At 41.2% G+C, this 17,240-nt stretch overlaps 1 protein-coding gene across 4 annotated transcripts in view; it reads right to left on the bottom strand.

Moving 5' to 3' along the window:
* Positions 1–10,600: 10,600 nt before the first annotated feature.
* The window catches only part of spop (speckle type BTB/POZ protein), a 93,088-nt gene continuing 86,448 nt past the window's right edge, over positions 10,601–17,240 (bottom strand). For all 4 annotated transcript variants that reach the window (XM_020094185.2, XM_020094187.2, XM_020094188.2 and 1 more), the window contains 2 exons: positions 15,414–15,556; positions 10,601–12,277 (listed from right to left, as the gene is read on the bottom strand). In XM_020094185.2, coding sequence (XP_019949744.2) covers positions 12,139–12,277; positions 15,414–15,556 — 282 coding nt within the window. In that variant the 3' untranslated portion in view covers positions 10,601–12,138. The remainder of the gene's footprint in view (positions 12,278–15,413; positions 15,557–17,240) is intronic.

The raw sequence follows: 17,240 nt of genomic DNA, 5'->3' as shown, positions 1-17,240 counted from the left end.
GGAAGTATGCGGTCGCTGAGTACCATTCTAGTTGGGTTATATTTTTCAGTCACTCTAGGCTACGTCACAGATTTCGTTTTGGTTGCAGGTCTGTTCAGGGCCCCTTGTATATTCAAAATTAATTGAGAGCGAATGAAGGGACAGAAAGTGCCCCGAGGAAGAAACACAACATTTAATGATTTTTTGATGGAGCAAAACAAAGAAGAGGTGAGAAGTGTGTATGTGTGTGTGTCCTTTGGCTACAACAGGTCAGAGCTAAGCAGCGAGACGATCAGAGTAAAGACACAATTGCCGCCTGGCGAAGCAGACGCACAAAACGACGTGAGACCTGGAGATAACGCATGTAGCGGAGTGTGATTAATCAGTGACAGCTAACCACTAATTACAACCCCCAATCAATTACCTCAATGCTCATTATCTAGTCAACACACCACCTGGAGAGCACTAATGCGCTTTACTTGCTCTGGGCAGGATCAGCATATACACTTGTCTTTTGGAAGCACTGACACTGAATGGATGGTATGAGAGCTGACAGTGTCCAGGAGGGAAATGTGACCAGAGTGTGGTTAGATGCATGCATGAGCGAGGCGGCGAGTAAATAATCCCCGTTGTGTATTAATGTGTCTTATAATGGAAGGTTGAATATGCAAATATGTGTGTGGCAGGAGGGGAAAATCTGTGCAGGAGCCCACAGCATTTCTTTAATGTACATTTCAAGCGAGACTAAAGATTAAAGCTCTTCTCCCAGCAACTCTCTAACAGACCACCACCCAATTACACCTCACCGGACCTGCACCATCAACGAAGAGGAAAGAAAGACAGAGAAGAGAGAGGCAAGAGGGAATGCGGACGAGGGAGGCTGGAGGGAGGGAAGACTGGGTTGCAGAAAAAAGGTAAGCGACTATACGTGCGAGCAGGGAAAAGACTGTGAAGGAGAGGTTGGTCTGATGTAAAGGTGAGAGCAGAGTTGGAGGGATGAGTGCGATGCAAAGGGAGGTGTTAAGAACAGAAAGGGAGGGGGGTGAAATTGAACTGAGAATATCAGAGGCGAGAGGAAAGCAATGTCAGACGTCTCCCGAGGAGATCAAATACTGTGTTTGCTTAAAAGGTGCGACTCCAAATGGCAGAAAGAGTTCACTGAAACTTAAGGAGCTGAAAGAACATGAATCATGCGTCATGCTGTCTGGAGGCAGGACAGATTCTTGAACAAGAAGAGCCACACATATGTTTAAATGTCCAGTTTTTTATGCTGTCAGTTGGTGGTTCACACTTCTCTCAACAACCACTTGACTGATAACAAGCGGCACAGACATTCGTGCTGTCCAGAGAATAATAACCTTTGCGATAAACACACTTCTCATCCAGCGCCACCTGCTGATCAGTTGTGATTGTGGTGTGCATCTGAGGAATTGCTCAACCGATCACGAGTCAGTCCCTGTTTTGAATTGCATCAAATAATAAATTAGATTGCAAATTATCAGAAACATGAACACTTGAACATTCATCAGTGTGAAAATAATAATCTAAAATAACAGAAACTATCTCTGAGAAACACATTTATTAATGTATATTTTGACTTTTTACTTTGGTCCATGTCCCATATGAATGATGGATAGATGGATAGACAGATGGATAGACAGACAGATGAACAGATGGATGAATGATAGATGATAGATCGATGGATAGATGGATGTGAATATATTGATGGACAGATACATGGATAGATAGATGGACATTTCTCTTCTACAGCCACACTTGTCTTGTGGATACATCTCCTTTACCCTTTTCATTGTGACTTTAACCGCCCAGCTGAATAAACCAAGTTCCCCCTGGTTGTCAAAAAGTATTCTACAAAATGAAGTAACTAAAGATGAAGTAAACAAGGCAGGCAGAAGGAAAGCAGCTTAAGTGAGATCAAATAAAATTCAGATTGTATTATGGATATTTGATTTTAGTTTTTCCTGACAGTGACCATACATCAGATTTCTAATATAGGCCAGCGTGTTGCTGCAGCATGTTGCAGACTGACTAAACAGGTGTCATTTTACAAAGGAACTCAGCTGCCTTATGGAGTTTAAAGAAAACCCTCTCCTACAACATAAACACTCATCTACCCTTCGCAACAAATGACTGAAACCTCGTCTTCACTTACTGTGAGCCTCAAAATGTTCAGAGTAATTATGTAGTTGGTGTTTGTACTTATCAAAGAGTTTGATGCAACAAACCCAAACAGGCAGAGACGAGGAGAAGGAGAGGAAACGGGGAATAGATTAAAAGCGGATGTCTGCTGTCTCTTCCAGCTTAACTTCCTTCAGATAGCACACACTTTACACAGAGGGAGCTGAGTTTATCAGGTCTGCTGCGGGTGACTGATGATGTTGGTTTTCAGAAACTTACACCGATTCATCCAAAAAGTTGCAAGCTTGCTTCCTTGTGAATTTTGTTCTTGGCAGGATGGAACATCATCTGGACCAACATTTAGATCCCAGGAGACTGACGATTTGAGTTCAGATACACAACTTTGGTTCCAGTTGAGTATTTTTTTTAATTTAGTTTTTGCACACAAAAATCAATATGGAATGAGGGTCCCATAAAATGCAAAAAATATTCACGAGAATAAATCATACCTGGTTGTTTGGCATGTCATATAACAACAGAGGCCGATTTTGAAAAGGTTTATGTCACTAATGCGTGAGTATGGGTCAGGGAAGACATTATTCCGTTTTGGTGCAGATCCAGAACAGGGGGTGCATCCAATCATTTTTCTTTCACTTTCTATTAATTTTATTTTTTTAAATACAAAATTTTCCTTGACTTCTCAGAGAATAATCCATGGATCTTGATGAAAAAAGTATGTGGAATTTGGTGCAGATTAAAATAAAAATCGAGGTCCAGTGATTTAAATGTGGTTTCATAAGGTGACTGTTGGGCCTCAGTGGAGATATGTGCTCAACTGAGTGCCTATCTAGCTTTAACCCTGTTAGTATGTTACCATATAAAATGTATTTTATTTAATGAAGAAAAACTTTCACAGAAGTAAATCATGTCACATTACAGCAGAATCTTTAAATAAGTTATATTTCACATTTGATGTGATATGAAACACATTAAGTTCCTTATGTGGTCAGAGTTGTTTAAGAAGTCCTGGCCCCCGTACACCATGAGCTGAGCAGAGCTGGTGATAACTGTCGCTATGGAAACTTTGACATCTCACTTCTGATTCATCTGATCCATTGTTAATATGTCTGGATTCTAAAGTCTCTTACATAAGATCTAGGCAGAATATTTTGTTGTATAACAAACACATTTTCTATCTGTGGAATCAAAGTAAACCAGGTTTCCACCACAAAACTCGTCCAGTATTAATCATTTAGATGCAGAGTAGAAGATCATATTGTTAGCAGTGTCACTGTCAGTCTATGAGCATGAGCCTGAATGAGGATCTTCTCCCCCTCCCACCCTCCCTACCTCCCTCCCTCCCAGTGGCAGCCGAGGTAAAAGGCTAAATAAATAAGGCATGGCTGTGAGGGTCGCTGAGCCATGACCTTTCGGCCCATTTGCTTCCGCAGGCGCAGGAGTGCCGCCTCAGCTAGCCGCTCCCCCACCGAACTCCAGAGGGTGAATTTTAATCAGCGGCGTGCTGATGGCTGAGGCCGTGCATCATGCTTAACGAGGCTAAGAGAGGCTTTCATCTACCCGTGCACAGGTAACAAATGGACCACAGTGCACAGAAGACAACCCTGTTCCCCCTCTTCCTGTGATGTCCTTTACTGCATCTCTCCTGCTCCACAGCTCATCACAGAGTGGGTCATTTATACACTTTATACACTGTTGCTTTTTATTTTTCACCTTTTCACTTGAGCACTGTTTTTTGTTTTTTTAACTCTTCTCACATTTGTTTTTATTTTATATTGTGCAAAGCCATTTCAAGGCTCTATTGGTTTGCTGTTTATTTGTTTTACAGTGGGGGGTTTGAGTTTATTAGGCGCTCCTTTACAATCTGATGCAATCCAGCACAGCTGCCCTGCAAAACACACCGGCTCTAATGTGAAACTTTTGTTGACTCTTTGTCGAGGAGGAGTTGATTGAATTCTGTGGTAATAGCTGAGTCTATCCAGCAGTTAGTGGAGGTGCTGGATTGGATTGTATTTCACTGGAAGTAGTTTTTAATATTTAGTCCAGACCATAGTTCTCTCTGTGGGTCTGCACAATTTTTACTTTGGCCCAAAACTCATCTGTCGCTTTGGTCCAAGCGGAAATATCTCAAAAACTACTGTATGGACTGGCATGAATTTTATAGATATCCATGGAGCCCAGATAATGAATCCTATTAACTTCGGTGATTCCAGGACTTCTCATCTTGTAGCACCAGCAGGTCTGTCTACATAAATCCTCACAGAGCTGGAAGCAAAGCCTTAGGACCTGAACTCCTGAAAGTGACAATTTTGGTCTTTCTCAGGATTTTGTCTTCCACATATGAAGAACGCAGCAGAGATTTTCACAACAACAGGAAAATCTCTGGAGCTTTCAGGAGACATGATCAGCATCAATCCTTATCCCCAAAAGCTCTTGGATCTATGTGTACAGCTCCTTTTCTTCATCCTGAGATATTTGAATTCTTTTTCTTTTTTGGGGGGGGGGTTCAGTCTTGTGTCCATCTTGGTTCGTCATCAACACACCCTCTCACTTGACATTTTCCAGCAGTTTTCTAACATGGACACACTCTGACATTGTCCAGACATTTTATTGGGGGCTGGCAGGAAAAACTCTGACTTGATGATTTCAGGATAATGTCTGGAGTTGAATGCATGTCCTAAAGCAGCTTTAGTCTTGTTTGTATCTATTGTGTTTTTCTTATTATTGAGTTTACACATTTACTATTTGACTGTAAACCAAATTGGGCCTCAGGGTCATAAAAGCCTTTGACTACTTTACTCGTTCCATCCTTCCTCCGGTCTAATGCATGCTGGAGCAGGCCCCCATTTATTTTCCATTCATCTCTCCTTCCATTATACTGTCTATCTTCAGCCTTATTTGGACAGGATTAATACTCCAGAGGGAGACGGGTAGTAAAATATTTCCCCTGCTACTTAGTAACTGGGCTAATAACTCCACAGGGAATTTCAGCACAGGAGGAAGCTTCGAGGAGAGGACATCGACTTAAAAAAATTTGTGAATTGATTTTTACAAATAGATCCAAATAAACAAAAGGAGTTTGAAAATCAATTATGTTGTTAAAACAAAAACTGGTGAAAATATCTTGCTTCTTGTGGCCTTTCCACAAATCAACATCGCTTTTTAATTTCTACCTTTCCCTGCTACCTCTCTTCACTTCTCTCTGTTGTGATGATGAACTCCTTTTTGCCTCGGCTCCACAGGTCTCATTACAGTCAGGCCAATGGGGAACACTCTAATAAACAGATGAAGATGACACTCTTACAGTCTGTGCACACACACACACACACACACACACACACACACACACACACACACAACCTTGAGAAAGATTACACCAGGGACAAGTACAAAATAAAAACCTTTCACTTGATTATTTCAGGCAAAATAAATCTGAGTGCTGAGACACACTCCAACCTGAGAGCAAGAAAAATAGTGATACAATAACATCCGCCGTGAGAGCTCGAACAAACACGCAGATGCAGATAACAATGCTCCTTGTTACAGGGAAAATAATGGACACACACGTGCACATTCAAACACACTTGAATAATGAAACACATACACCCGTGGACCTTCCTCTGTTGCGCTGTGCACAATAAGTCTTGCTTCATTAAAGCCAAATCTCATCCACTATCAGTTTACAACCACAGAAGTCGTTTGAACCGCCGGGGAAATACAATTCCATTTTGTTTCGGGGGTTATCTTAATATATGAGCTTGTCTCCGTCACATTGGTCTGCGGTTATGAGCTGGGCAAACACCCACAGCACTGCAATATGCACCGGCACATTCACAGGACAGATTGGTGCACACAAAGCAATTAGCAGCTCATATGTGCGTAATTGTGTCTGTGTCTGTGTGTGTGTGCATGATTCAGCTCCCACGTCTGGTTCTTCTTCTCCTCTAATTTCTACATCCGCTGTTATTAGCAAACAGTTTATTGGGGATTGCAGTTTGTTTGTTCACTTTCCATCTAATCCTTGAAACAACCCTCTCAGAATGGAAGCGAAACGACAACACTCCCGCACAGGTACAGTGCGCTGCCGCCACATTGTCAAGAGTAAATAGTTTTATGAGATGTAACTCGCTCGGACACAGTGGCGAAGGAGAAACAAGACAAATGGGGCACAAAGAAGACAAATCTCTCAACACTGTCAATGTCTGAGGAGCTCCGGCCATCCATCCTCCATCGCTCCTTCATTCACCATCTGTCTGGCCCTATCCCACCTGTATGACACGCGATCACTCTTCATCCCTCCATCCATCCATTACCCCTGTCACTTCATCCCTCCATTTCTCTGCCCCAAGGCCCCGAGCTCCCCTTTACCTGTCACAGAAGATACCATCTAAGTGGATTACTTGGCGTATCATGAGGGATACATGGTCAAATATCTCCACATAAAGGTTACAATATGCCTATGCCGCATTCAGCCATGACGTACTGACGGCGCCACGTGATGACAGGGTATCATTTTTTTCAATCCGTTTTTTTAAACTAATTATTGTATTACTGTTACCAAATCACTTTATAACACCTTATAGTTTGACCGCCAGTTAGAAAATACATACATCATTAGTAAACTGTGTTTTTTTGTCTCTTTTAATGATTAAATATTAAAGAAATTAATAAACACTTCTTCCAGTAAAGTCATCAGTCAAGTCCGAGTTTAAAAACATTTACAAGATAAGGAGTCAATAAAGAAAAGCTGTGGTAAATGCTTTGCATCTTTTCTGACAGCAGATATGTGGTTAAACAGTCCATTAATGATGATTCATGATGAATTTAGAAAAGATAAAAAAGATAAGAAGAAAATACTGAAACAGCCAGATGATTTTTCACAACCTGGCAACATAGAAATTGTCCTTACCATTGTCTTACTGTTATTGCTGATGAATCCATGTGTTATTTTCCATTATTACTACAATGCTTAGTATAGAATGCCTCATTGGATAGATTTAAATGCATGAAATGCAAAGCTGTTAATCTGTATTCTTTTATTAAAAATTGATCTATGAACACTTTGTGGAAATAGTTTGTAAAATAGTTTGAATTATTGCTTAGAATGACAAAGCAGTTTTGGTTTTTACAGCCTGAGATTTTACTGCTTTGTTTCTGTCTCAGTACTCTCATCAGTCTTGTTTCAAGCAGCGGCAGATTTCAGGGAAGAAATCTCCCATAAACCCACTGTGCGCTGTCTGTCCGGCACCGAACAGTGACAGAGACAGAGACAGATAAAGTGCAGGCACAAAAACAACTTGTAAGAGAGTAAGGGGAGGGTGGGCAAAACAGACAATTGCATAGGACCCCCGACTTGAGAACATCTGATTACGTTAGTTCATCAAAATGACAATTTTCGGAGAACCCCCTTAAATCCTCTTTTGACAAAGTCCCTTGAAACATTCCAGATGGAAGATAATTAAAAATGAGTGGTTCCATTTTCTCCACAAACTGATAATCCAATCATTGCTGTTATTAATATCTTATTTATAATCACTAATTACTTTGAATGTAAAGATATTTGCTTACCAGAAAACAGGCATCAATTAGCGTGTTTACATTCAATTACGTTATGAGATCGCAATCTGCTTCCTCCAGGAACCTGAGAATCTAAACATCATGTAATATGAATACCTTGTTCCTGACACTGGAGAGGGGGGGGCTGTGCAAAGCTGATTTCTCGAGCTTGATTTCTGTAACCTCAGTAAACCGAGTGAGTTTGTGACGATTTACACGAAAACATCAAGAGAAAACGAAACGTATGGCGTTGGCAAGCCCAGAGTTGTTGGAAAACGCTACAGCAAAAATATTCGGTTACTGAGTTGGTGGGTGAAGCTGACATTAAAATACCTGGTTTAAATTTCAAGCCTTGGAAAAATCTGAGCCCCAACCACATACTCTGAACTAGCTTTCTCCTAAACCCTCGTCCTCCCTCGTCCTCCCTCGTCCTCCTCGCCGGGCCGTGCAGACCAGCAGGCATCAATCTCTGGCCGGCTCTTCCTCCTCTTTAGTGATGGCGGCCTGACAAAGGCGCAGAGCTTGTCACAGTCTTTCACAGCATTGACCTGCCACACCTCAGTCTCCTCTCTCCTATAAAAGGAGGAGTGAATGATGGGAAGGCGAGACGGAGGCATGAGAGGAAGAGTGAGGAGGAGGGAGGGAGTGACAGACTCATACAGCATGCATAACAACTGAGCACGCCTCTCCACGTGCAAGGCTCCATCTATCTCCCTCCCCCGACTGTCTCATCTGAGGCCAGCGGACACACGCGAGTGCAGAGACACTCACATCCTTACAAAGATACAGAAGGTTGGCTGCAAGCTGCTACACAAGCTGACTATCAAAGCTCGGGGAGGAAAAACAACTATCACACCCTGATGCCTCAAATTTCAGTTGATATGAGGAGGGTCACACTGGCAGGCCCGGCTGCAGTTTACAAAGCCTCTTTTTATCTCAGAGACATTCCTGAAAAAGCTCACAGTGCTGACACGCATGTCCACTCAGAGAGCACCATATGCCGGCATGTTCACACATTCTTTCATGCACACATCTTGACCTTTACAGGGAAACTCTCAAACTCAGGAATATTGGCTGAGAGTAATTACGCATTACAGAGTACAACTTATCAAACTCTGTTCTTCCTTTTCTGTCTCCAGCTTGATTTTACAGTCTTATATACATGAGGCTCAGTGTGATATGCTTTTATATAATTCTACATCCAGATTAGTGATTCCAAGCAAATCAATTTTACACATTCTTTGTCATATTGTGATACATGTCAATAGCCACAAATAAACTCACTCACAATGTTGATCATGAATGCTGTGAAAGGGTGTGATCAGTTGATCTTTAGCTCTCGCAGGATTGAGCAAGGCTAGCGTTTTACAGCACCCAGCATGTCGGTCCAGCTTGGCTAACGCTAGCAAGCTAGTACTATCAATTCAAGTGGTTTGCATCTTCTGTACTCTGATGCAGAGCCTCGTCTTTTTTCTCCATGAGTCTCAATTAATCTGATTTTGAACCGCGTACTTGATGGTTCTTGCAGGTTAAAAAAAACATCCATTTCATCTACATGAAACACATACTCACATTGTTTTTCCTTGGCTTTTAAAAGTAATTCATCAATCTGTGATTCTATAGAAGTGTAAATTAAGTCATTTAGTTTGGGATGTGGGCAGTGGAAATGATGGGGGGCTGGGGATGGATGGAGGTAACTCGGAACAGGCCGTCTAAAAAATATGTTTAAATGTGTAAGAACTGAACTTTGAGTTCTTGTTTGGTGTGAATTTGCACAACACTGCCCATTAATATGTGTCCTGATACAACTTTATGTTTGATCAGGATAACTGTCAGGAATTACATTCTGTACATTCAGCAGAGGAAATTGAGAGTAAGCCCATTATTAGTAATTATTAAAAAGTTAATCAAGTTTTACTCTACTTTTTGTTATCAGTGATTTAGTCTGATAATGTACAGTAAATAATTCTGCTGCTATGTGGGCCCTGGGCTGATTTACAGTATATCACATATGGCAGTAAATGAATTGCAACATGAATTTCAATGTCTCCAGGTTCAGGTCTGGCTGGAAACCAGTGTTTCATGTGGTTCCCATCTTTGTCTCTTCATTTCCTATCATCTCTCCTCTGCTGGCTCTCAATTAAGGAAATAGAATTCCACCAAAAATAATACATATATGTATGTATATATATATATATTTAAAAATGATTTGTTTGCTTGACTGTTTGCATTGAACAGTCAAGCACAACTCCATCATGATGATGAAGTCCAACTGACGCTGCTTGTGCTCCATTATGAAGCTAGACTTTGCTCTCTGTATCACAAACTGTAGCTTTTCATCAGTTTGATGAGTGCCAGGATGACGGCAGAATATCCCCACAGATCAGCCGAGTGTTGGATGAGCAACGATTTGCAGGGCTCAGGAATGAGCTTCCTTAAGGTCCCGCCGGGCCTCAACTTTGGTCAACACAGAGGAATCCCTTTTAAAATAGTGTCCAAGAGAAAGGTCTGACTCTCTCAGAAGTGATTACAACCTAGATGTTCTCTAAGCAAGCCCTCGGAGATCAAGTCAAACAGCCCTGTGGCCATGAGCAAGGGTGAGTCTGCACAGTGCACAGCTGCATGAGCCCCTGTGATCAGACATGTGGAACAGCACGTGCACTGGGGATTGAACTTTGATCATGACTAGATTAAAGTTGAAACTGAAATGTGTTTCTTACACACACACACACAAACACACAGACACAGACAGACAGAAACACACTCAAACACACACACGCACAGATCTGGCAGCAAGTTGAAAGGGGGGGGGGGGGGGGGGGTGCATTAATGAGTCATTAACTGACCAAACTGCATAATGAGGAGTAGTGAAGATATCAAAGATGACAAAGACACTGTCACAGCCAGACAAAGTCAAAGAGTCTGTATTCTACAGGCAAAACATTGTTTCAGGCCTTGTCTACGACACTGCAGGTATTGTTTTAAATTTCTTTCTTTATGAACAATCACACGTCCATCATTGTACAAAATATCTTCATTTAGACAAGAACACAAAAAACAAATAGTTAAACAAGCAATCAGGCCAGCAGGTGGCGATAAAGGCTTTATCGATGGTCCGTCAAATACCAGAGACGAACATTGTGAGCATGCTCACTGAGCTTAGCTCCAAGTAAAACAGGGTGAGGCGGACGCAATCGATGTGGAGCAGTGATGCTACATTTATTTGCGGAATAAACGCATCGTAGAGAGACCAGTATATAGCTGCCATTGGTGTTTTTGGTGCATGTTTTTTACAGAAAGCAGCATTTGGCATGTGAAAAGTAAACGGTGATGTCATCGTTTCCCATGTGCTCAGTTTTACATGAACTCAGAGAGCACTTTGGAAGGTGTTTGCAAATCTTTGTTAAGTGACTTAAAACACTGTTTGTTTGGCAAAAAACCTGCAAGACAAGGTGTCAGTAAGAGATGAACTGTGATTATCAGGTAGATGAAAGGATTGTTTCTGTCATTGGTTTATTTGATATGTTTCTTAAAGCTGGGCAGACGCTGTGCTTTTTGTTTTCAATCCTCTACGTTGTGTTAACTCAGACTGCACGATTTAATCAAATCATTTCATAGATCCAGCATTTCTCTGTGTAATTCCACTACGAGCGTAAAGTAAAACGTTGTTTTATATCACAGCACAGTCTCGACCAAGATGACAGTTTTAGCCACAACATGTAAAACACTGCTGCAACCACATCAAAACATGTTAACTACAGTTGATAACAGCTACTTTAATAGCAGCCATGTAAGAAAGTGAACTGTGGAACTTCTTAAAGTGCAAGATGGCCGACTTTCTGAATGTCGGACCTGAACAGATCGCACAGGAGACGGATTTTAAAACTAAACTCAGGCTTTATCCATCCACTGCCTGGCCATTTGAAGACATGATCAGATCAGTCCTCTTTGATTCAAGCTGAGAATTGATTATGTCCCAGAATAACAACACTTTGCACAAACATCACTTTCTGGATGGTTGATCCTCTTCGCTCACTTTTCATGAGCTGTTCGGGCTTCAAAACTCGAGACATCGTACAAGACAACAAAATTGAATTTATAGGGACTCAACGTGGACTTTTCTGTTTGGAGCCAGGAGATCTTTTCTTTATGTGACCGACTCACAGATCCAGCTTTCCAATATCACAGTGACAGGATATATGGAGTATCGAGGTTTGAACCATGAATATTCACCTCATCACCATCTACAGAGATCTGTATTACCTCCTCTGGGGCATCAGTCTCTGTTCTTCCCAGCTGAGTTTTCCCTTTAGTCATACCGAGGAGCCAAGTCCTATGGGTATCGGTCTTTGGTGTCTCTGGATGCCGTAGGAGGAGCAGTGAGTCGCTGGTTCAGAAGGACGCAGCAGGGTCAGGACTGAGGAGTCACTCTCCAGACCACTATTATTATTTTAGGCGTTTCCGTGGGGGACCCAGGAAGGGGCACTGGGCCGAGGCCAGGGAGTGATAGGCTTCTGCTACGAGGTGTGGTTGAGAGATCACCATGGACTTCCAGCCTGACGTCTCCATCACATCTGCTGCGTGACTGCGAGAAGAAGAGGGCAACAAGAGGAGGAATGAAGTGGAAGAAAGTGACTAAATATTCAAAGAAAACAAACTTAATGGACAAAGTAACAGAACAAACAACTCAAGAGTTTGTGATTATATGACTCCATCTGTGTGGAGCACAGCTCTGAGACATTAAGGATTTGTCATACCAGCTGGCAGTGCTGTTATTTACTTTATATTTTTAAATATTTAACCCCAGAAGTCATTTTTGAGAGAAAAAAACAAAATGTAAATTAAATGGCACCAGTCAAAGACCACAAATATGTGGGCATGTGATGAGCAAGAGTGTTTAGTCACAGTTGTGTCGCATCACATCATGTCATTTCTCTTTACAGCCCTGCTTGAATCTTCTCCTTTATAGCCAATGACTATTTGCAACCCCCCATCACACATTACATATGGTTATGAGCTGTGAACACCTCAACCAAAAGATTATATTTCCTTCACACATTGTTTCATTCTTATAGTTCTTTAGAGTTCAGAAGAGCTAAAACTCCACAGCATGTTACACGGAAGAAACAAAAACCAACAAATGTTTTTATTTGTATTGTTTTTTTTCCCATCTCTCCAACATTGTTAATTACTTCACAGACCCTTGGATTTTGGTTGAAACCCTTTAGGGGAATCCTAACTGACTTTAAATTTATTTTGTAATTTTGTAAACCAGCATTTACTTTTTTTGATATGGTGGAAATATCATACATTAAGTAATGCAATAGATATTTGTACTCTGCATATTTCCATATTTCCAGGGGGTGGTACTTTATATTTCAACTCCACTATATTTCAAATATCCTTTTTTTTTTGCTATACTCATACTTTTGCTAATTATGATTATTCAAATATATATCCAAATTGAAGCTTTATTAGGATTAACTATCAACTACCTACCTCCTAACAACATAAGGCAGTCAAAAATTACATAATCTTATTACTGTTTGGTAATTATATTTATAAATGCAAGATTTGTTCTGCAAATGGAAATTGATTAGTTTTATAATAATAATAATATAACTTTATTTATATCGCACTTATCTAAACAAGGTTACAAAGTGCTTGGCACAAAAGTCCATGGCAAAATGAAGAATCGATTGTACTAAAAGATATTCTGTTCAGTCTAAGAGCCAAATCATAACATAATAAGGTCAACACTAAGTTTAAGAGATTGCAGCTGTTTCTGCTTTTACAAACAAACCACATTTGAACGCTTCAATCTGAGCAGTGAGTCCTGGTGTCAGGTATTAAAGCTATAGGACTATTTGGATGACCCGTGTTTGTGGGGAAGTAAAAACTCATGTAAGCCGGACAGCCCAAAAAAGTTGTAAAAATCTTGTAATTAATATCTAAAAAGTTTGACTCGTGGTCATCATCTCAGACACTGTGGCAGTCCTGACCCTCCCGACACCCTCGGGGTGCTGGCCTGCACTATCACGCATTCCACTGTGTGGCCTTTAATGACATTTTTCATGTTTCATTGTGAGTAAATACACAACAGCGTTTGTGTGTTCACATATCTTTATGTCTTGGCATGTCCACCAAGGTGTGTTTATGTGTGTGTGTTTGTGGTCACACGGTCTCCACACAGCAGCTCCAGACCTCCAGCCAACCTCTGACCCTATTCTCTGTGGAGGATGTGAACCCCTGCTTACAGTAATGGCTCTTATGCTGAGGCTGAGGCAGTGGGCCAGCGAAAGGGCACAAGGAGAGCAGCCACAGCAGGAGAGGAAGGAGGAGGAGGGGTGGAGGGAGGATGGAGAGAAGAAGACAGCAGCAGTGACAAATAATAAATAAATAGCATGGGAGGTGAGGGAGAGTAATGAAAGTGCAGAGAGACAGACAGGAGGGGGCAGAGGGATAAAGTGATGTGAAGTCAAATTAAAAAGAGGCCAAACTATGACCTCCAGTCAACAGTAATAATGAGGCAAACTGCCACAATTATCAAATACACTAATTTCAGAAAACCAAAGGGTATTTTCATCCTTTAAAGACCCTTTACTTCAATAACTCATGTTGAATTCGATCAACTTGAGAACACGACTGTGTTTTATTCTACCATTATACTTGAGCCTTAAGATTCATGTTAGGCTAAACAAAGTGTGTTAACTCTTTTCTATAACCAAAGTGGATAAGGAGAGTTTGGAAGGCTTTACTCTCTGCTACACCTCTGGAGAGGATGAATAAAGGAGGTGGGATGAAGAGGATTCCCATTGTCTCGACTAAATGACTGTAAGCTGCTTGTAAAGACTGGTCTGGAAGGAGGTTGAGGTGCTACTGGGGGGAGGATTATTGGCTCCTCCGTGTCATCTGTTTTCTGTATTCGTCCTCTAAATTGATTTTTGTTTTGTTGCTCTTGTTGCTGTCGATTGTGTCCGCAGGAGGAGGGTTGATAAGGCTTTGCTGGCCAGGAGTCCCCCGTGGCCAATTTTCCCACCACCACAACAACACTCGCAAATTAAACTGTCATAACGCCCATAACCACAATTAATGACAGGGATTAGGGGCAGAAATCTGCATTACTGAACACCTTTAGGTACACATGAGCTCTTGAGCACAGAACAAGAGAGAGAGAGAGAAAAAAGGGAGAGGAAGGAATGAAGAGGAGGAGCAGCAGAGGAGAGATAGAGATGGAATCTGCTCAGGAACAAGGCCAGGAGATGGAGTCAAGCTGCAGAGGGAGGACAGATGAATGGACAAAGGGATGTAAAATGTGTCTGGCTGTGAGACAGAAAATTCAGATAAGAGAGGGAAGGTGATGAGCAATTTAGGTAGTGACTGTGAAAAAGCCTTTTGTTTCAACTGGGCATTCAAATACCGGATCAATCACCTCTCCGTGGACATAAATAGGAGTCATTGATGCATAGGACTTTTTTTCACCTAACCAGGCTGCCTGCAATGTGATTAACATCAGCAGTTGAGGTTTATTGCTCAATAGCCCAATGTGATCTGGCAGCAAAATGTTTTGATCTTTGGATTCAATTAAATTTCCTCTGGAAACAAAAATTGCTCCTGCCAAATTAATGACTTGGTGTGTGTGAAACCGAAAACAAAAATCTTTCCATCAGCGTGGAAGTAGTTCTGCAGATGGATGATTTAAGTGCAGATATGTAACTCACCAGTTGATGAAGTCCACAGCCTGCGTCTTGAGCTGGTCAGCGCTGTGCAGGTCGGCGAGGATGAGGATCTCTGCGGCGTTCTCCACAGAGAGGCTCTTGCACAGAGCGTCCTCGCACATCACCTTCAGCCGCTCCAGAGCATACTGCCGGTGACAGAGAGGGAGGGAGAACAACAGGTAAACTGAATTACTTAAACAATGCTGCCACTAACAACTGTTGTCGCGCTGTGTAATGATACGGAAACACAGAATTGCTCCACTGCAGCGGCAACAAAACAACGGCTAAATTGGATAAGAAAATATATGACCAAGAGAGGGAAAAGTGACAGTTATGCAGACGGAGTTTCCACCGCGTTTGATTACGAAATTGCTGGGAACAATAATCTTCTCCTGCACTTCAGGATGAGTTGTAGACGATCAGCAGAGACTACAGTGAAATTTGCATCACCACCAGTTTTTCAATTTAGCAAAGTATTTACCAAAACTAATGATGTGAAGGAGTTGATATTAATTATCTGACACTAAATAGGACTTGTGCTGAGCTGTTTAACCCCCTGAAAACTGACATCCTGCATTTGGCCCCTCACCAACTGCAGGAGATGTTTTTTTTGTTGCGTGATCATGTTTAAATCAATAAAGTAAAAAATATAATATTAATAATATTAATTCTTTCTGCAGCAAAAAGCTAGGACCTCTGTTTTCAATCTCATTATGTTGTATATGCTCATGATGTCTTCATCACTTTTGTTTCGTGCTGTTAACAGGCGGTGGCGCCAGGGAGTGGCAGGAGAGGAGCGGATGGGTGTGTCTCAAGAACTAAAACATTGAATTAGTTCAAATAACTTGTGTTAAGAAATGCTTTGTTCATGCTTCCATGTTGAGAAATCATTTGGATCAATATGTTTTACATGGTTATTAGGCAAAGGTTTATGTCAGATTTAGTATTTATTAAAGTCATTTTATAATTAATTATGGCTTATTGACTTGAATAACCTTTAGGTTAGGTTGTAGAGATTTTAGGGATGAAGCATTTGAAGAATTATGTCACAGTAAGCAGAAATACCAACATAGGCACTAGCAGACTATTTCTATCGCAGTGCTCAAAGGGTTAAGACAAGTCACACTTGTTAAAAGAGAGAAAACACTTTCATCTGTTACTGTAATAAATTAATACAAATTCATTCAAGAAGGAAGAATATAAGTAAAGTGAGAAAATATGAATATTTAAAAAAAACTATAGTAGTTTCATCAGTTTTTCAAATTGCTTTAGCTCAACAGATACGGCTGACGTCCACATTACTGGAGAGTTTCTAAATACCAGAGCAGCAGTTTAGTCTGGACGGGCAGAAACTGAGATGTTTGGAAATGATGATGAAGCGTTTCTGACCCTGTTGTCTTTGCCAACAGCTGTTATGCAGTCAAATTTGGCATTTTACAATGAAGCAACTGTTTGCATGTGGAGGAGACGAGCGATTATTCAAGCAGTTTCCTGTTTACACCTGCACGAGCACACCCAGTGTACGCAAGTGGTCATGAGATTTATGTTTTCAGTCATGTTAGTATGGACAGGGAAATAAACTGGCACAGAGCCCAAACGGTTGAAAACACCATCAATATGAGGGCAATGCTGAATCCCTCTTTAAAATCAGTGACTGAATTCAGACCTCCTGAAATTTTATTCAAGACGGTTTTTTGTTGTCTTTTGGTCTTGAAACCCTTTGACTGGCTCACATATTAAGTGGATGAATGGCTGCTTCAGTCGTCACATACTGAACTAGACTTGCTGAGAGCAAATAAAAGTTGGAAATACAACTCAAGCAGTATCTTG

This window comes from Paralichthys olivaceus, chromosome 5 (assembly GCF_024713975.1).
Source record: "Paralichthys olivaceus isolate ysfri-2021 chromosome 5, ASM2471397v2, whole genome shotgun sequence".
In the NCBI taxonomy this organism is placed as follows: domain Eukaryota; kingdom Metazoa; phylum Chordata; class Actinopteri; order Pleuronectiformes; family Paralichthyidae; genus Paralichthys; species Paralichthys olivaceus.
The sequence above is the reverse complement of the archived record's forward strand: the minus strand, read 5'-3'. Positions and strand labels throughout refer to the sequence as shown.